Raw genomic sequence first — 22,021 nt, forward strand, 5'->3', positions numbered from 1 at the left:
TTTCCCTATAAACAGGAAACTACCAAATGCTGTGCTTATACCTGTTGGCTACAGGAGCCTGAGCCTCTGCCACGGAGAGCCTGGGGTGCGTACTTACTCTGGTGCAGCGCCTCCACCTGTGAGGGATCGCAGCAGTGTGGAAGTAGCCCCTCACAGGACACAATAATAACCACCCACACAATGCAAAATAACATAACCTTTACTGTTAGCGTACAATTAGCAGCGCTATACAAGAACATGCTATTATTATTATTATTACTGACACACTAGTAATGATGTGAAAGGAGTATTCTCCTTTAAGAACCATATATATATATATATATATATATATATATATATATATATATATATATATATATATATATGCGAATACTATACAACTTGCAGGGATTACTCTCCTGAAGTGCCACCCACCACTGTGTCCCACACAGAGTCCTCGAGAGTTCCACAGTATGCAAAGTCCCTTGGTCACTAGTCTAACAGTGTCCCCAAGGAACCCACCCTTATAGGCGTGATCAGTGCCTGGGTATAGACCGGTTTGTTGGTGCACTTATATTATACGATACCTGCCCAGTGCGACGGCACCTGGGTCTTTAAATATCTTCAAAAAGGATCCGATGATCTCCTGCGTGCCGTCCTGGCTTCACCAGTGGTATGATCCGTCAGAGGCGATCCCACACTGAAGATAGTGTCTTTAAGGAGTGCAGCGTCCGCTGAATCCCTAACTATCACTGTATAACATTAAGGGGCAGGGTCCCTCACCTAGGGCCTGTCCCTGTATCACAACAAGCTAAATATGTCTCAGGGCCTGCCTTGGGCCTAGGGGGGGTTGTATTCTGGCCTAGTGTAGAGGCTTACTTGCCCTCCACATGGACCCTCCGTCCGTTACCTCTCTCCCCCTCACTCTGCTTGCGTGCTCCCTGTGACACGCGTCCTTATCCTGCCTGCAGCAATCCTCTAGCCCCTATTGGTTCCCTGGCGTCAGGTGGGACACTCCTAAAGCTCATGGGAGTTGTAGTCTCCTCCAAGAGTCCTATCTGATTGGTTGCCATTCGCACGCTTTTACACTGCCCGTGCGCAACCTAGAATGGCCGCCTCCGCTGTATGCGCATGTGCAAACCTCCTAATATGGCAGCTCTCTCTCTGCAATTACCGGAGCTCCCGGCATGCGTGCACGCGCATCTGCACGTCCCCGCAACCGCCCCCACTCTCCTGCACAACCGTAGGTAACACAGCAAGGGGCACAACCTCAAAGAGGGGAACCTGGCTACACATACATACAGCATGGTGCAGATTTTATTGATGCGGAGTTGCAGCACTTTTGCTTACAACACAGTACAATATCTTGTGAAATGTCTGGGTGTATTTATTAAAGGTGCCTTGTTAGAGCACATATGGTAGAATGATTTTAAAGGAGCAATCCATGCAATATCCTACATGTTTAAAAAAATAATAATTAGTTTGGTATTATTAGAAAATACTAAAAAAATGTATTTAACTCTTAATTCCATTTGTAATGAGTTTTAATACGATGAGCATCCTTTGATTTCTATAGCAGGTTTTAACACACTTCCCCAGCAGTGCAAGATCTTTGCAACACTTTCCGGTTTGTTGCAATATTTCCAGAAATTTGAGCTGCAAACTGTAACAATAGATAATGTTAACTTAGTCATTTTAGAATACATTGTAGCTGCTGAGTTACACTGACTGAAAGACTGATTGAAACGAAACAGCAGTCATTTAGTGAACTCGGGGAAGCAGGATCGTTGCTGGTTGATTACCGGCAGTTTAGGTCATTCGTTTTCAAAAAAGGTAATCAAAGGTTGCAAGTATTAAAACAAAAAATAAGGTTTTTTTTTGTGGTTTGTTTTTAAAAGTGCCGTTTCGATTGCCTCTTTAAGATGAATCAAATATTTTCAACTACATTTTACCTGCCTCCATAACTACACTAACTTTCACCAGTACTTACCTAGTGAAAGTGTGCATTGGGTTTCACGTTGACAATTAACCTTTTGCACTGGGTTCTCAGGCGACAGAGAAGCATTGAAATGCTGTCACTATATAACAGTTTAGCATGCATGTTTTCAGTGGTTGGTTACATTAACTAGTTATAGAATTCAGTGACAACCAATCCAAAACAAGTTTGCTCACGCACATTATTGGACAGGAGGATAAAGTCCTGATTGGAAGAGTCTGCCTTGGGCTTCTTTCCCCAGCTGGGGGATTAGTGCACAGTGAACACTTTATCCCAATGTCATTGCTTCCCTTCTATATTCATTTATGCTTTCATATGGAATGCATAACAAGTTACCAGCATGGGGTACGCCACAAGAAGACAAGCAAATAATAAAAAATGTACTTTAGTTACCAGCCAATGTAGGAGCTTTCTTTTGGCACAGCATTGAATGGTGTTCACAGCAGCTATTTACTCCAATTGCAAAGTAATGCCAAGTTTTGAAGCTTTATTTTTTTTTTCATCTGCCCAGATGCATAATAGATTAAGGCAGACACTTTTACAACTGGGTATAAAGCTATGAGACACACAAAAAGAAAACAATGCACACAAGCGCATCACGGATTAGTATAAAATATTTGTAATATTTTAATATTAGGGCAAAAGACCACACATTGACACAAAATGATTACATAAACACATATGACATTTAAAAATTGTGTATAGTTACTCCAAAAATATGGATGCTAACCGAACAAAGCTTCTATCAAGCACAATCACAGAAATACAATAAAAAAACAATATTAAATCAAGAATAAACACCCACTGATGAAGTTCTAAGGGAAAACTGATTTAAAACCACAGAGGGGAACTCGTACTGACCATAAGCGGCAGCGGGTGCCGTGTGAACGTACGAATTGTCCGGACTGAACGAACACACTGCAAGAAAGTATCTCCGCTGGCGCTTCCTGGTTGTCTCGTTCCAGCCAATGGGTGAGTGCGAAGAGCTGCCTCTTGTGACCTCCACGTGTTTTGCAACACCGTGCTAATATCTCCTAAGGGGAAAAATAAATTCCTTCCTGACTCCCAAGAATTGTCAATCAGATTGCTCCCTGGATCAACATCCTTCCCATGTTTACTTATTTGGTATATCCCTGTATATCTTTCCCTTCTAAAAAGATGTCCAACTTTTTTTAAACAGATCTATTGTATCTGCCATCACAGTCTCCATAGGTAATGAATTCCACATTTTAACTGCCCTTACTGTAAAAGAACCCTTTCCTTTGTTGCTGGTGAAATCTCCATTTGTACTGCCCTTTTGATGAATAGTTCTTTTGAAAGCTCCCTGTACTGTCCCGGAATATATTTGTATATAGTTGTATTGTATTGTATGTCTTTATTTATATAGCTCCATAAATGTACATAGCGCTTCACAGTAGTCATACATATCATATAAATAACAAATAATATAAATAACAGATCATGGGAATAAGTGCTTCAGACTTAAAAGTAACATTAAGGAAGAGGAGTCCCTGCTCCGAGGAGCTTACAATCTAATTGGTAGGTAGGGAGAACGTACAGAGACAGTAGGAGGGAATTCTAGTAAGTGCGTCTGCAGGGGGCCAAGCTTTATGTATCATGTGTCCATGATTATCCAGTGCTATTCATATGCTTCTTTAAGCAGATGTGTCTTAAGGTGGGTCTTAAAGGTGGATAGAGAGGGTGCTAGTCGGGTATTGAGGGAAGGGCATGCCAGAGGTGTGGGGCAGAAAGTGAGAAAGGTTTAAGGTGGGAGAGAGCTTTAGATACAAAGGGGGTAGAAAGAAGACATCCTTGAGAAGAACGCAAGAGTCGGGATGGTGCATAGCGAGAAATTAGGGCTGAGATGTAAGGAGGGGAAGAAGAATGTAAAGCTTTAAAAGTGAGAAGGAGAATTGAGTGTGAGATACGGGATTTGATCGGAAGCCAGGAGAGGGATTTCAGGAGGGGAGATGTGGAGACAGATTTAGGAAAGAGTAGAGTGATTCTGGCAGCAGCGTTTAGGATAGATTGTAGGGGAGACAGGTGAGAGGCAGGAAGGCAGGAAGGCCGGACATCAGGAGGTTGCAGTAATCGAGACGTGAGAGAATGAGGGCCTGAGTCAGAGTTTTAGCAGTCGAGTAACAGAGGAAAGGGCGTATCTTTGTGATATTGCGGAGGAAAAAGCGACAAGTTTTAGAAACGTTTTGCATGTAAGAGGAGAATGAGAGAGAGGAATCAAGTGTAACCCCTAGGCAGCGTGCTTGGGCTACTGGGTGAATGATCATATTTCCAATAGCAATGTGGAAGGAGGTAGTAGGGCCAGGTTTGGGAGGAAGTATAAGGAGCTCTGTTTTTGCCATGTTAAGTTTCAGTCGGCGGATGGCCATCCAGAAACTTTGGTCTGTATAGCAGGTGTAAGGTCAGGGGTTGAAAGGTAAATTTGTGTGTCGTCAGCATAGAGGTGATATTTAAACCCAAAAGATGTGATTATGTCACCTAGCGATAGTGTGTAAAGAGAAAAGAGAAGGGGTCCCAGGACAGAGCCCTGTGGTACCCCCACAGAGAGATCAATAGAGGAGGAGGTGTTAGCCAAAGAGACACTGAAAGTACGATGGGAGAGGTAAGAGGAGATCCAGGATAGAGCTTTATTCCGAATACCAAGAGTATGGAGAATGTGAAGGAGAAGAGGGTGGTCCACGGTGTCGAATGCTGCAGAGAGGTCGAGTAATATGAGCAGAGTGTAATGACCTCTGTCTTTGGCAGCATGGAGGTCGCCTATTTTCTAATGTAAATAAATCTAATTTAGCTAGCCTCTCTCATAAGTTAGATTGTCCATCCCCTTTATTAATTTGGTGGCTCTTCTCTGCACTCTTTAGTTCCATAATGTCTTTTCTAAGGAGTGGTGCCCAAAATTGTACTCCATATTCAAGGTGTGGTCTTACTAATGCTTTATAAAGGGGCATAATTATGTTTACTTCCTTTAAATCCATTGCACGTTTCATGGAAGAAGATGATCTTGTTTGCCTTTGCAGCTACTGCATGACTTTGGGCACTATTGCTATGCCTGCTGTCTACAAGCACTCCTAAATCCTTCTCCATCAAGGATTCCCCTAATTTATCCCCATTTAATTTGTAAGTCGCCTGTTTATTCTTGTTTCCCAAATGCTTAGCCTTACATTTATCTGTATCAAACCTCATCTGCCATTTGCCTGCCCAAGTTTCCAGTCTCTCCAAGTCCCACTGGAGAGAAATTACATCCTGCTCTGATTGTACTACCTTACACAATTTAGTATCATCAGCAAACAGGGAGATTTGCTCTCTATGCCAACCTCGAGGTCATTAATAAACAAGTTTAAAAGCAGTACCGATCCCTGAGGTACTCCACTCTCGACTTTAGCCCAACCTGATAAAGTTCCATTTATGACAACTCTCTGTTGTCTATCCTTCAACCAGTTTTCAATCCAGGTGCATATATTTTTACTGAGTCCAATTTGCTTTATTTTGTACACTAACCTCGTGTGGAACCTTATCAAAAGCCTTTGCAAAATTTAGTAGACTACATCAACTGCATTAGGCTGGTCTAAATTCCTACTTACCTCCACAAAGAAACAAATAAGGTTAGTTTGGCATGATCTATCCTTCATAAATCCATGCTGGCTAATTCCTGAATATTATCCCTTCAAGTAGCTTCCCACTATTGAAGTCAGGCTTACAGGTCTGTAATTCCCCGGTTGTGATCTAGCTCCCTTTTGCTAGAGAGATTTCAAAATGAGTCTGGTGTTGAATTAAAAATAATTGCTGGATAAACAGAATATCATTGAACTTTCCAGGGGATAGATTTTTCACCCATAAACCACATTTTGGTGTACCACCTATAACTAGAATCTCCATAAAACAGGTGCCTCCGTATTTACCAAGTTTTCTGAAACATTTGGGTTAAAATGTTCTGATTGAGTTAGGAAAGAAATATTGCTGCATAGACTATGAAGTTCTTAAGAGTACTGTTGTCAGACAAAGCTCTGTAATTATCCTGTTCAATCCTCGTTAATGGTAGGGAAAGTGTGACAGAAAGAAGACAAAATAGAAGCATCACCGGGGTAAGCAAGCTACTCTGTAATTAAAACTGAGAAAGGCATTCATTATTCCCTCTATCTTTCCTGAAGCGCTGGGTAAATTAAATGGCTCCTTATACAAGTGGGGATCAAAAAGAGAACATAAGACATCTGCCTATGATAATAGTTATTTTTGTTTCCCATGACATCATGGAGTTTTATGCTTGTGTCTTATGGGCTCTCCAAAGCTCTCTAAGTGTCATTGAATAGATTAAACCAGGGGTGCACAAAGTTTTTAACCTGCTCCCCCCCTGCCTGCTTACCTCCCGGCTCACCAGCCCTCCCCCATCCTCGGCTCCAGCGTCAAATAACGTAGCGGGGTCATGTGACGTCACGTTGCCATGGCAAATTACACTGTAGCCAAAGATCAGATAGGAGAAGCTGCAGAGGCCTCGTGGGTGAGAGTGCGGGACCTCTGTAGCCACCACGCCCCCCTGGAAATTCTCCCACCCCCCACTTTGCTCACCCCTGGATTAAACATATGTTTTCATAATATTAGTCCATTTGGATCGTTGTTAAATGGACAGGAAGTCATTTGGGTAATTTGTTGTGAAAATAAAGTTACATATTTTCATATAAAAATGTCCCTTGAAAACCCCAATAACAAGCAATGGCTAATACCATTCAATACATTTTTGCTGTTTCAACTGTTGGCAGAATCGTCTTTCATGACACCTGTCGTACCACCCAGTTCAGAGAACATTAAATCATATAGTACTGCTAATCCATTAGACACCTTTCAGCACCAGAAGATGCCTCACGTCACATTTACTTAAATGGACTGCAAATTGTGTCTGGCACAGAATAGCACCACTTAGTAAAAATGGGTCTTAATCACAGTAGTTGACGCTCAACAACAGGTACAGGAAGAGCTAAAACAGTTCAGGATTCCCTTCATGCAACCTCAACCATATCCTGAAGGGTCTGTTCTCTGAATAAGATTGCATTTAAATTCCATTCACACCTACAAACAGCATACAGAATAACAACCTGCCACTCAGCTGCTAAATGAAAGCACATGGGGCGAGTGTTTGGGTTTGCAATATAAGGAGAAATAAATCATTCTGCTGCTTAATATAGTGAGTGAGCAATCACAGGGTGTCTCAAGTATGTGAGATAACATCACTCCAAATTAAGCCTTTTTCCCATCTGTTCCACCCACCTAATGACAGATGTAGAAAGAATATGATTCAGAATTACATCTTTGAGGATGGGTGTGAAAGTGCTGTAAATGCCAGTGTATCTTCCTAATTGCACGGAGTGTGTTGGAGACTGTGAATAAGAATGTGCCTGGGTGTCATCTACATTCCCTACAGTGAGATATAGGGTGATGCAGTGGCCATTGATAGATTATGTATTTGATAGGATTATAAATTAGCCTATTGTAAAATAAAAAAGTAATACCTGGGCATGTTGTATATTGTATGTAATAGAGCAAGTAAAAGAAGGTAGAATTGCCTCAGTATCTATCGTCTGTACTGTATTTAGCAGATACATATCACCCACCTTAAGACACACTTGCTTAAAGAAGCATATGAATAGCACTGGATAATCATGGACACATGATACATGAAGCTTGGCCCCCTGCAGACGCACTTACCAGAACTCCCTCCTACTGTCTCTGTACGTTCTCCCTACCTACCAATTAGACTGTAAGCTCCTCGGAGCAGGGACTCCTCTTCCTTAATGTTACTTTTATGTCTGAAGCACTTATTCCCATGATCTGTTATTTATATTATCTGTTATTTATTTGATTACCACATGTATTACTACTGTGAAGCGCTATGTACATTAATGGCGCTATATAAATAAAGACATACAATACAATACTATGTAAATAATAATGCTTTTTCTTGCAGAGCAGTGACCGTGTACACAGCGCTGTACATAGTTTTGTTTTTTTTTTCAGGCACAAGTCCCTGCCCCATAGAGCTTATCATCTATATTTTTTGGTGCCTGAGCCACAGGGAGATAAAAATGACTTGCCCAAGGTCACAAGGAGCTGACACCAGGAGCTCCCTGCTTGATTCTGTGTCGCTGTTTTCAGGCACTGCCTTTAAGCATGTTGCCATTCCTTTAGCCCTATGTACTGTAATACAGAATCCCCAAATACATCTTGTACTCAGTTCACCATACAGTAGGGAAATTCGGGAGAAGGAATAGGTCTTGTGTTACAGTGAGACAGCGAGCGGACATGTAACCTCCAAATGCAAAAGAAAAAACAGACGACATGTAACGTACGAGGAACAGGGAGATGGGAGGGTAGAGGTTGTAGGGTATGTTTTGTATTTGGTGCTCATTTGTCACGTAAATCAACAATCTATGATATGATGGGATATGATAAATTCACTACATTATAGCCTTTTTCTTAAGTGGCTGTGTCTTTGTAATTTTACCTAATATTTTGGTCCATACTCTCTAAATTACTTCTGGTACCGCAACACACCTTATGTCCCACCCATCCATTCAAGTAAATGGCCTATAAGGTGTGTTATGGAATAGCACAGATTAGAATATAAAACCCTTGGATTTTGCAAAATAACCTTATACTCACTGGCAAGTAATGCAGCCGTTCAAGTTACAGGGCAACCGCTTTAAAAGGAACCATCAAGTAAAGATTGAGTGAGGCCTTAAGTTTTTAAAGCATCAATTCCCTGTCCCAAAATGTGTTACAGGCATACCCCGCATTAACGTACGCAATGGAACAGGAGCATGTATGTAAAGCGAAAATGTACTTAAAGTGAAGCACAACCTTTTCCCCACTTATCGATGCATGCACTGTACTGCAATCATCATATACGTGCATAACTGATGTAAATAACGCATGTGTAACAGGCTCTATAGTGTCCCCGCTTGTGTATAGTTCGGTACAAGTAGGGAGCCGGTATTGCTGTTCAGGACGTGCTGACAGGCGCATGCGCGAGCTGCCGTTTTCCTATTGAGCGATATGTACTTACTCGCGAGTGTACTTAAAGTGAGTGTTCTTAAACCAGGGTATGCCTGTATTTTGTTTTTAAACCCATTACCTGAATTGAGGGATCCCCTGGAGCTGAACTGTAATACTCTTACCCTTGTAATTCCCAAGATAACAGTGTGGTTGTGGCAGGGAAAAAAGAAAAAAACTATATGGCCAATGGAATGACCAATAAAAAGCCAGGGCTTCACCCCACGATGACATCACGGCTTTCAATTGACAACTGGAGCAAAGTATTCCGTGCTGTATTCTATTCTATGAAAATGTTATTTGAGTATTTTTGGATACAAATAATCACATATTAGGAACTGGGGAATCCCAGAGGTCAGAGGACCATGGATCAGCTCTAGAAACCCTCCCTGTCGCTCCCCCTCCATCCCCCTTCCTCCCCCTCCATCCCCCCCTTCCTCCCCCCCCCCCAATCCAGGGTAAAGTGTGAACCAAAATGTGAGGAACAGAATACAAACAAGCAGTGCAGACACAGGCAGCATTCAATATACATGGAAACCACTTCCCTGTGCTGCACAATAATTCTGATCCTTTTAAATGAATAGGAAAACTAATATGGCTTCACAGCATATTGGATAAGGGCCAGCGAGATACTCACAGTAGATTACATCCACTTCTTCTGATTTGTGTTGTTGTCATATCCTGCACATATAAACCCTGAGCATTAGTACTTCTATATTTTTGAGTTATTTGTATAATAACTTGGGGTGCCCCCCAAAAAACTATTTTTTTCCCCATACACCCCATTGTTATGGAGATGCTTTTTTATGTTCCTATCAACTTATCAGCAAAATAATAAGAGAAAGTTGTATTAAGCAAGAATAGAAAGTGTTGTATTTAGGTTACGAAAGGATCTCTAGGCATGATAGGCCTAGATAAGGAGTCCTAGGAGATCCCAGGCAGCATCATTTAAAAATTCCTTTTGAGATACAAGTTAATTAGGGGTTTAATTATTGTAAATTAATTCTCTGCTATCATGGGAGTTCCAGAAATGACACTTCCATCAATCTCTCTTTCTTTCCCCCTTTAGTGCTGGCATTGGAATTGGTTTCTATGGAAATAGCGAAACAAATGACGGGGTATATCAAGTGACCTATTCCCTCATGAATGCCAACCACACATTGACCTCCATCGACTTGTTGGTGAGTGCAGAGACGGGGGGGGGGGGGGGGAGGGGGAGAGAACTTTAGCAACTGTGCTCTGTTAGATTACATTATTAGAGAGACCTTGACACAGTGAGAGAGACCGTGGATAAAACGTCACATTGGTAAAGAATGTATTGATGTTTACTCATGATTTGTATAATGTGTAGAATGATAAAGCACCTACAGTACTTTGGTTTTGTAAAGGGAAACATGCGCTTTATAGTTTTTTATTCAACTTGCTTCTGAAATGTACAGCAGTGCTAGCACAGAGGTAGTGGTGACAGGTGCTAAGGTAGAAATTCAAATCACTTTTGAGGGTGTCTGCCTGACACTCATGTTTTCATTCTTTTTTTATCGTTTTAATTAAAGCAGTCTTTTTTGCTTACATCCGAATGTGGAATATATTTTGAAAGGGGCATTTTTATATATACTGTGTATAACCACCAACATGTGAAAAATCTGTATGTTGTTTGAAGAAAAATATATAAAAGGGAAGGGCAGTGGGAACAGCGCTAATGCTGCAAATGAAATTAGTGACACATGGGTGACTAACATAAAATAAAATAAACACACTTTAAATGTTAAAGTGGGGGCTGCCAAGAAAAAAGGCTCACACAAACCAATACAAACAGTAGAAACAAAAAAACCGGCGCCTCCAAAAAGAAAGAAATATAAAGCCTGACCAAATATAAAGTCCAATATGGCTGAGATGAAATTCGAAGTGGAGTCTTCAATGTAGTCGCAGGGAAAGACAAACAGACAAATAAGACAAAAGAAAAAAAGAAAAGCGAAAAAGATCATAGTGCAACTAAAAACAACTAAAACAAATAATCACTGATATGATTGACAGGGGAATAATTACAAATTTAATGCAAATGATTTAAAATAAATATATAAAAAAACAGACACTTGAATGTTGGGCTGGAGACACTATTAAAGTGATGACATCTGGTAGGGATAAAATTGAAACCCTACTTACAGCAAAGCTGATAGGTATACGCCCGTAGCACAATGTCCTAGACTTGAAACCAGAGTCCCCCGGTTTCTGTCCGGTCACTTCCCCTGCCTTTGCGCTGTGAGGTGACGTCACCCAGTCATCGCGAGACCTCCGGTCTGCGTGTAATACCTCGGTGACTCCCTCGGCAGCATCGGGTCCAGGTATTCACCTGCGGCACCCCCCCCACACATCAGGACATCTGCGAGTGTGTTAGCAGCGGCAGTCCCTGGCTGCGTGGATCTCTAGAGGCTGTGAATTACCAACTACCCAACAGACTCTGGTTTCAAGTCCAGGACATTGTGCTACGGGTGTATACCTATCAGCTTTGCTGTAAGTAGGGTTTCAATTTTATCCCTACCGGATGTCATCACTTTATTAGTGTCTCCAGCCCAACATTCAAGTGTCTGTTGTTTTATATATTTATTTTAAATCATTTGCATTACATTTGTAATTATTCCCTTGTCAACCATATCAGTGATTATTTGTTTTAGTTGTTTTTAGTTGCACTATGATGTTTTTCTCTTTTCTTTTGTCTTATTTGTCTGTTTGTCTTTCCCTGAGACTACATTGAAGACTCCACTTCGGATTTCATCTCAGCCACATTGGACTTTATATTTGGTCAGGCTTTATATTTCTTTCTTTTTGGAGGCGCCGTTTTTTTTGTTTCTATTGAAGAAAAATATGTTGTAATCTAGACAATATGACATACAATGACTCCTCTTCTGTACAGACACACTACAGGATTCGCCTGTACTCATTTGCTGTAATCCCAATATGTTCCTGCAGATGTGTGCTATCTATAGCTCTTTAATCCAATGATCACTCCCAGCCACACACACGCTGTTCCAGCATACATGAAACGTTTGTGTTAAGCAATGTTCACTTTAATTCATTCATACAAATAACTGCTGAAATGTGCCTCCTCTCCTGCTAAACTCCCACCTTCTTCACTATCCTAAGGGGTCTGTCTGTTACCCTGCGGAAAATCTGCAAACCATTCAGGCAGATGACTGTGTTGGTTCATTGTGTACCATAAGCCTCCTGGCAAAAAGTAGCTCTACTATCCTTGGCCATGGGTAGCTGCAGAAAAGAGTCAGAGGTTTTACTCCTAGTACTATTGACACAGGCTTCCTGCTGTCCGTAGCCCTGCAGCCTGTCAGTTAGAGAGTTAGAACAAACTGGTTGCAAAGAGGATGCTCCCTGCCTTGCAAACTTCTGGGATGATAGGAAGAGGTGCTTGTTTTGTTTTTTACTGTATGCTGTCAAATGGATAAATAGGACTGACCACTCCATCATTAAAATAATTACATTTAAAAAATCTGTTTGATCAAATGTTATGACTTACATTAAAATACAGGTGGTTGGAAGGGAGCCACAGTCGCAGGAACATCCAAAAAATAAAAGGAAATATAATAGTGCAATATGTTGTGATAAAGCGAATTTTGAGATGTCTTGGCTCTATAGAGTGTCTACTTACAATAAGTAGGTGTATAAAAAGCGTATTGCAAAGTAAGGTGGTGTGTAGCAGGCTGCAGAGACAGGATCCTCGCGAGTTTGAGGTGAAGGAGATCTCACTCAGGTACACATGCCACAGGAAAAGATACAGAAAAGACCATAGTACAGATCGGACAAAATCAGTTTGTATTAAAAGCAGGGTAAAAGTTGTACTTACAATAAGTACATAAACAATGTACACGTAGCGTTTACTTTAGAGGTGAAACCGGCGTCTATGTGGGTAGCCTCTAGCTGCTGCAACTCCCAGTCCTCCTCGTCGGATCGCGATGACTGGCGTCTGACGTCACTACCGGCGCAAGGGTGACGGCTTCCGATCCGGAACACAGAGGTTGGCAGACAGCAGGGGGACCGCAGACTAGGCACCTTCTCCTTCTGGGCAGCTGTGCAGGCTGCAGGAATAGGCTCAACGCGTTTCGCTGTGTTACACCACAGCTTCCTCAGGAGCAAGTGAATACCCCTAGTGGGTGTGCAGTTTATATACCAGAGACAATTACTCAATAAAAGCTTGATTTTACATAGGTCCTCCTCTTAAAGGTACATGACTCTATGGTCCAAAAACGACGCAATTACACTAAAACTTTAATATTACATATCACAAAAAAATATAAGGTGCATAAAAGATGCTAATAGATATTAAAATGTTTATAATGTTTATAAAAAATGTTTATAATGTTTATAAAAAATGCCCTATACATCAATAAAACTATGCAGACTATATAGCTCAGCATGGTGGCGGAGAGATAAAAAGGGGGAGAGAAATAAAATATGATCAGTGACATAGATAGTAGCGTATTCTTATGTTCATAAGATCTCAAAGGCTTGAGATCAAGGGGGGGGGGGGGGGAGGGAAGGGAACATGAGAGAGATCTGTGGTAATGGGGATAAAGGAAGGAGTAGGTAGGGTATACAAGTGGGTACAGCAGAGATATTAGGACTATTGGACAGATGTTAGTTGATTAAGAATGGTATTATTTCAAAGTCTGCATTCAGACCGTGTGGTATTAAGGTGTTTAATTTGTGAATCCAAAACATTTCACGTTTACTTAAGTCAATATCTCTGCTGCGACCTCTCCAATGCTGTAACACATTTTCTATACCCGTAAATTTTAAACCTTTAGTGCTCGAATTATGAAACAGTGCAAAATGTTTGGAAACACTGTGGGTTAAAACTCCTCTACGAATGTTGCTCAAATGCTCTAAAATACGTGTTTTTATTGCTCGTTTTGTTTTGCCCACGTATTGGAGTCCACATGGACATTCCAATAGATAAATTACATATTCCATGTGGCAGTTCATGTACTGTTTAATCTTAAAGGTTTCCTTCCGATTATTCCCCATAAATTCTCTTTTGTCTGTCTGTTTATATTCGCATGCTTTGCATATTGAGCATCCAAAAAAGCCCTCAAGTTTTTGAAGCCAACCTGTTTTTTTAGGGCCATCAGTTTTCCTTATGGCGCTTGGTGCAATGATGTTTTTAAGATTTTGCGCTTTTTTAAATATTATTTTTGGGTGCTCCGGAATAATATCTTTTAGTATTTCGTCATTTTGCAAAATATGCCAGTGCTTACGTATTATTTTACAGATGTTCTTTGATTCTATATTAAAGGAAGTTAGAAAAGCAGTATCAAAAGAATTATTTTCAATAGCAGGTGTATTCTTAGGCCTAATCAGCTCCTTCCTATCTAGGCTTTTTGCCTTGGTCAGGGCGGTATCGCCAAGGCAAAAAGCCTAGATAGGAAGGAGCTGATTAGGCCTAAGAATACACCTGCTATTGAAAATAATTCTTTTGATACTGCTTTTCTAACTTCCTTTAATATAGAATCAAAGAACATCTGTAAAATAATACGCAAGCACTGGCATATTTTGCAAAATGACGAAATACTAAAAGATATTATTCCGGAGCACCCAAAAATAATATTTAAAAAAGCGCAAAATCTTAAAAACATCATTGCACCAAGCGCCATAAGGAAAACTGATGGCCCTAAAAAAACAGGTTGGCTTCAAAAACTTGAGGGCTTTTTTGGATGCTCAATATGCAAAGCATGCGAATATAAACAGACAGACAAAAGAGAATTTATGGGGAATAATCGGAAGGAAACCTTTAAGATTAAACAGTACATGAACTGCCACACGGAATATGTAATTTATCTATTGGAATGTCCATGTGGACTCCAATACGTGGGCAAAACAAAACGAGCAATAAAAACACGTATTTTAGAGCATTTGAGCAACATTCGTAGAGGAGTTTTAACCCACAGTGTTTCCAAACATTTTGCACTGTTTCATAATTCGAGCACTAAAGGTTTAAAATTTACGGGTATAGAAAATGTGTTACAGCATTGGAGAGGTCGCAGCAGAGATATTGACTTAAGTAAACGTGAAATGTTTTGGATTCACAAATTAAACACCTTAATACCACACGGTCTGAATGCAGACTTTGAAATAATACCATTCTTAATCAACTAACATCTGTCCAATAGTCCTAATATCTCTGCTGTACCCACTTGTATACCCTACCTACTCCTTCCTTTATCCCCATTACCACAGATCTCTCTCATGTTCCCTTCCCTCCCCCCCCCCCCTTGATCTCAAGCCTTTGAGATCTTATGAACATAAGAATATGCTACTATCTATGTCACTGATCATATTTTATTTCTCTCCCCCTTTTTATCTCTCCGCCACCATGCTGAGCTATATAGTCTGCATAGTTTTATTGATGTATAGGGCATTTTTTATAAACATTATAAACATTTTTTATAAACATTATAAACATTTTAATATCTATTAGCATCTTTTATGCACCTTATATTTTTTTGTGATATGTAATATTAAAGTTTTAGTGTAATTGCGTCGTTTTTGGACCATAGAGTCATGTACCTTTAAGAGGAGGACCTATGTAAAATCAAGCTTTTATTGAGTAATTGTCTCTGGTATATAAACTGCACACCCACTAGGGGTATTCACTTGCTCCTGAGGAAGCTGTGGTGTAACACAGCGAAACGCGTTGAGCCTATTCCTGCAGCCTGCACAGCTGCCCAGAAGGAGAAGGTGCCTAGTCTGCGGTCCCCCTGCTGTCTGCCAACCTCTGTGTTCCGGATCGGAAGCCGTCACCCTTGCGCCGGTAGTGACGTCAGACGCCAGTCATCGCGATCCGACGAGGAGGACTGGGAGTTGCAGCAGCTAGAGGCTACCCACATAGACGCCGGTTTCACCTCTAAAGTAAACGCTACGTGTACATTGTTTATGTACTTATTGTAAGTACAACTTTTACCCTGCTTTTAATACAAACTGATTTTGTCCGATCTGTACTATGGTCTTTTCTGTATCTTTTCCTGTGGCATGTGTACCTGAGTGAGATCTCCTTCACCTCAAACTCGCGAGGATCCTGTCTCTGCAGCCTGCTACACACCACCTTACTTTGCAATACGCTTTTTATACACCTACTTATTGTAAGTAGACACTCTATAGAGCCAAGACATCTCAAAATTCGCTTTATCACAACATATTGCACTATTATATTTCCTTTTATTTTTTGGATGTTCCTGCGACTGTGGCTCCCTTCCAACCACCTGTATCCATTCCATTTGAGGGGGATCTGTACATATCCCCCACAGGAAGGTTGAGACATCGTTTAAGTTACTTATATATTTTTTCCTGTGTGAATCTATCATTATACCACTGCACTTTTATTTAGCGCCTATCTAAATCATTCTGGTTTCATTACATTAAAATACCCACTGCTCAATGTATATAAAGAATATAACATTGTGTAATGCTTATTATTAAAGGATACAACTTTACAATAGAATGAATTAACTCCTTAAGTGCAAAAAGAGTCAGCATAACGTTGCAAAGCGAAGTAGTATATTGTTGGCCTCTGTCACAAATAATTAATTAGATGGAAGAGCTATGAATATTTAACCATTAATGTCTATGTGCAGTGGAGCTCCTGGGTGAATGATGCTGTAGGTGTTCCCAGAGGCTCTGCCCCCAATTTACATTCCTTTAAATAGGTACACTAATGAAGCAGGTGAGATGACATCTTTTACAACTACGTATGCATCTGTGGGCAGTGGCAGTGTGAGAACCACAGGGTGTTCCAACACAATGTGAATTCTTTGAAAATGACAGAGATTGTATTTGTTTATATGTTCCATGACGGACCTGTAAAATCATGACATAAAATTTTTATTGTTTCAGTCATTTGTGTGGTTTTCCGCCAAACCCCATAGTAATAATCTGGGACTGTTTTTCCCGTCTGTGCACTGATGTGCAATGGCGGGCCCTTTAATATCGCCTGCAATCTGTCAACTGCCTATCTGGAATATGTGCGGTGTTTCAAGCCGACACATAAAAAGGAACACAGAGTTTTACTTAATTATTTTCTGTAATAGATGCTGGTAACTTAACGCTATCTATGACCTGCAACACATTGGAGTCGTATTAATCAATGAAAAGGTGAAAGTGGGAAAGCTAAGGGAGGAGGTGGGGAGAAAGGCAAGGACAAATGTTGATATAGTAGGGTTTAACTCAGAGCAGCTTTTATTCATCAGATATAGTGTAATAAGGGGTTGAATAGATATCAGCATCTGCTGGCTAGAAGGTACAGTTCTGGGTTAACCAGCAAGGACTCCAGGTTGACAGCAAAGCAAAGGTGGGTGCAGTGGGGCAGCAAAAACCCACTGGAAACTTTAACTCTTATTAGTTCTTATTAGCAAGCTGAATGTAGAATTACTGAGCTGATTGCAGCTGCTTTCCTCATAAGGGAAGCTCACAAACTCTCCAAAATCTGTTCTGGAACTGATTCTGCCAATGAACACGTAAACTCAACACTTTACACTAAATATTTATTGTTTTCTCCCCAAATATCCCAGAATAACCACCTGGAAAAGAGGAAATGTACCTTATGATATTTGGGTTTCTTCAAGTCCGTTATGGCAGTCTCCTTCCACCTGAGGTAGGACAAGTACTTCTTGAGACCACTATACAAGGGAACATTACCCATCCCAGGACAGTTATCTTCTGTCAAAACCTTCTTCAAGGGAAGCACAAAACTTATTAATATGCAATGCATAAGAGGTCTTCATCCAATCCATGAAATTAGTTAATTGTGGAAAATGTTCTTCATCAGTATCTTTTTAATGCAATCTGGGAAAAATCTCTTGGGGTAGGTAGCCAATAGCTTAACAGCGCAGTCCGCACAATATGTAGCCTTGGAGACTGCTTTCCTTGGCTTCACAACCTGAGCTCCCTGCTGAGGCTGCTCTGTTTTCTGGTCCCCTGTAACTGCAGAATTAGCTGACATGCTTCTAACTTACTATCTACTAGGGAACAAATGAAGCAGGTGTAGCCCCCTTTCCCCATAACTAAGGGAACTATGTGTGCTGCCTTTACCTGTGGCTCACAGATGGCCTAAGCCTCCGCGGCTGGGAGCCTGGGGTGAGCTCTCATTCTCCTCGGTACAGCGCCTCCACCTGGAAGGGATCCTAGCTATGCAGGATAACCTTTCACAGGAACAAATACAGTATTTAGAAATATGCACACACATGTATAGTGTAACAGTTTACTGACACACACAAATAACGATAGTACAATACCCAGTAGCCCAGTACAATACCCACATGGTATATGCCCAACACAAAGTCCCCCACAATGTCCACACCCAGGTGTCCCCGAAGTAAAGCCCACCCAAAGTGTGTGGAGTAGCGCTACCCCTTTGTGAGATCGCTGGTGCACGTGGTACCTCTCCTGGTCTCAGGCCAGACCAGGTTACTTTGGAGATGGTGGGTATGCAGGACCACACTGTGAGCCCACGACGCGTGGTCTACTGAATCCCTCCTCTCCTTACCGATGGTGTCAGCCTCTTGAGGGAGCTCTCTGCCTTCGCACCAAACTGTATCTCTGCTGCTCCCTTTATAGGCTCATGGGACATGTAGTCCCTGGTGGAGCCATTCTAAGATGGCCGCCTCAACTGCCGCTCTTCTGCGCATGTGCATGACTCCGATTGACACATGCGTGATCAACCAAGATGGCGGCCCCGCTTGCCAGGTACGCCACGGAACTCCGGCGATCCGATCGCCCTGCAGCCTTCCCCCACCTACCACGGAGGTGAGAGGGGACCCGGCTACACAGGGAAAAAATATGTCCTTAAAAATACCCTTTTAAAATACCTGATGTCCAGAACCAGCTTCATCCTGGTGGGGAAACTTCGGAAGTATACTGAGGTCAGAGAAACAAGATTTGGTGCCAAAAAGCTTGCTCGTTAATGACATCATCTCATCGGCAGCGACGCACTTCATCATACCATCACTGCTCCTTCGAACTCCCGAAGGGTAGCGGCTGCTACACGGTCCGCCATGAGTGCCCCAGGGGGAAGACCCCTTCCAGCTCTGGAACGAGGGCTGTTTAGTTTGAGGAGATTATACAAGCGCTCCTCAAACTAAAACTAAGCAGCCAATGTGGACCTGACTTACTACAATCTAGGTTCCTACGACTTGGTGCCCCAGCCATTGCCAAACCAATTGTGTCCATAGTCAACTCTATCCTGTCTGCAGGCCATATTCCTAAGACCTGGAAAACTGCCAGAGTTGTCCCAATCTTCAAAAGTGGAGACAAAAACACTGTCTCAAACTACAGGCCAATCTCACTTCTCCCAATTCTATCCAAAGTCATGGAAAAATGTGTCCACTCCCAATTAAGCGATTTCTATACCAAGACAAATTTCCCTAGCAAATTCCAATCTGGGTTTCGTCCCAAACACTCCACCGTAACTACCCTGCTAAAAGTTTGCAATGAAATCCAGTGTGTAATGGAACGGGGACAACTCACTGGTGCAGTATTCCTAGATTTTGCAAAGGCTTTTGACACAGTTGATCATGCTATACTGCTTAACAAACTCCAGAGCTCTGGAATAGGGAAGCATGCTTTAAACAGGTTTCAGTCCTACCTATCAGGAAGATCCTAACATGTGTCCATCTCAGGCTCTAACTCCAACCCCCTGGATATCCCCTGTGGTGTCCCGCAATGCTCTGTTCTGGGGCCCCTACTCTTCTCAGTGTTCATTAATGATCTTCCCACAGCTTGTAAGGAAGCCTCAATACACATGTATGCAGACGACACAATCCTATATGCACACAGCCATAGCCTCTCCGACCTTCAACACATACTTCAGTCTGACTTTTTGAGACTCGAAAACTGGATTTCCCAAAACAAACTGTTTTTAAACACTGAAAAGACTAACAATGGTATTTGGGACCAAGACTAAATTTTTAAAGCTTCCAGTGACTGAGCTCCTGATTAGAACCAACGCTAACACCACCCTAATCCCTGTCACTAGTTTTAAATACATGGGCTTATGGTTTGACTCCCACTTAACATTCGGGATGCACATTGATACCCTGACAACCAAGACCTATGTCAAACTAGGGGTACTTTACAGGAACAAATCCTCCCTAAGTCTCCTGGTCAGAAAGCGTATCGCACAGCAGATGCTAATGCCAATTATTGACTATGGAGACATAGTATATGGCTCGGCACCTCAAACCCACCTTAGCAAACTTGACACCCTCTACAATTCAATTTGTCGTTTTGTTCTCCAATGCAACTACAACACACATCACTGCGATATGCTCAAAGAACTAGATTGGTCATCACTAGAGTCTAGGCGCAAAGTTCACCTTTCCAGTCTTGCCTTTAAATTCTTCATGGGCAAGCTACACAGCTATCTGAACAAGCTCCTCACCCCTACCACTTGCAGCACTTATCACCTGAGATCAGACTCCAAAAGACTGTTCATGGTCCCAAGGCTCAACAAAGTATCCGGACGTTCCTCCTTCTCCTACCGTGCACCCCAAAACTGGAACAACCTACCAGAGACTCTCACATCCACCACCAGTTTATGTTCTTTCAAATCTAAGGCTGTCTCACATTTTAATCTGATCTGTAACTGTTTCATACGCCCATAATATATATTTTCTTTAACTGTGCACGCAATATCTTGTATATAATGTATACCCTGTTCATTTATGTAACTGAATTTGTAACCATGTATTATTTGTTTTACTCTGTGCCCAGGACATACTTGAAAATGAGAGGTAACTCTCAATGTATTACTTCCTGGTAAAATATTTTATAAATAAATAAATAAATAATACAGTTCATACTGCGTTACCACAGCGGCTAAAAAGTGGACGGTCTTGAGGTAATCAAAGGGGGAAGGCAGGGAACCCCCCTAATCGGATTATGGTGGCATGAGAGTAACCTAGTAAAAAAAAAACAACAATGAGAACTTTCCAAAAAAAGAAAACCGCCAATGACCATGCCTCACTAAGGTAGGACAAGAATCGCTGATTTGGGATGCGTAACGTCCCCTTATATAGTGGTCTCAAGAAGTACTTGTCCTTCACCTGGAAGGAGGTTACCCATTAAAGACTGCCATAGAGGACATTGTTGAAAACATAGGTAGTGTCTCAACTACTGTAATGTTCAGTGGCTTCCACTTGCCAATCTGTTTTTGTTTGTCCCCTATGTTCTCATGTAATAATCTGATAATGTCATTTCGATTAATGATATTTTTTAATGCCAAGCTGCCAACCTAAGATGCTTGTAACATCATTCCTTGTTCTCACAGATTTCAGACACAGTGGAACTTCTCAGCTCTGTTGTGAAGAGTGACCTGACCGAGTTGGAAGAGATTTTCTCAAAACGGACAGAGTTTTTGGTTATTGTCCGTAACACCAGGCGACAGGTGGAATCTGTGGCTCAACATCTGGCAGAGATCTCCTTCTGGAAGGGGGCGGAGCTGAATCCAAATGTGGTGGCAGAGCAAGTTAATTTAATTGAGGATTATAGGTAAGGGTTTGAGAGCCCTAGCATGTAAGCCCCCAGATACAATTACCACTCCCCCCCAGATACAATTACCACTCCCACAGATACACTTACCACTCCCCCCCAGATACAATTACCACTCCCCCCCAGATACAATTACCACTCCCCCCAGATACAATTACCACTCCCACAGATACAAATACCACTACCCTCCCAGATACAATTACTACTCACCCCCAGATACAATTACCACTACCCTCCCAGATACAATTACTACTCACCCCCAGATACAATTACCACTACCCTCCCAGATACAATTACTACTCACCCCCAGATACAATTACCACTACCCTCCCAGATACAATTACCACTTCCCTCCCAGATACAATTACCCCCCCCAGATACAATTACCACTTCCCTCCCAGATACAATTACCCCCCCCAGATACAATTACCCCCCCCCCCAGAT

The 22,021-nt window shown here is 41.7% G+C and overlaps 1 protein-coding gene across 4 annotated transcripts in view; it reads left to right on the top strand.

Moving 5' to 3' along the window:
- TTYH1 (tweety family member 1) overlaps positions 1–22,021 on the top strand; it is a 110,112-nt gene that overhangs the window by 58,685 nt on the left and 29,406 nt on the right. For all 4 annotated transcript variants that reach the window (XM_075605513.1, XM_075605512.1, XM_075605516.1 and 1 more), the window contains exons 3-4: positions 10,101–10,212; positions 21,357–21,577. In XM_075605513.1, the coding sequence (XP_075461628.1) occupies positions 10,101–10,212; positions 21,357–21,577 (333 nt within the window). The remainder of the gene's footprint in view (positions 1–10,100; positions 10,213–21,356; positions 21,578–22,021) is intronic.

The sequence above is a fragment of the Ascaphus truei genome, chromosome 6, assembly GCF_040206685.1.
Source record: "Ascaphus truei isolate aAscTru1 chromosome 6, aAscTru1.hap1, whole genome shotgun sequence".
In the NCBI taxonomy this organism is placed as follows: Eukaryota; Metazoa; Chordata; class Amphibia; order Anura; family Ascaphidae; genus Ascaphus; species Ascaphus truei.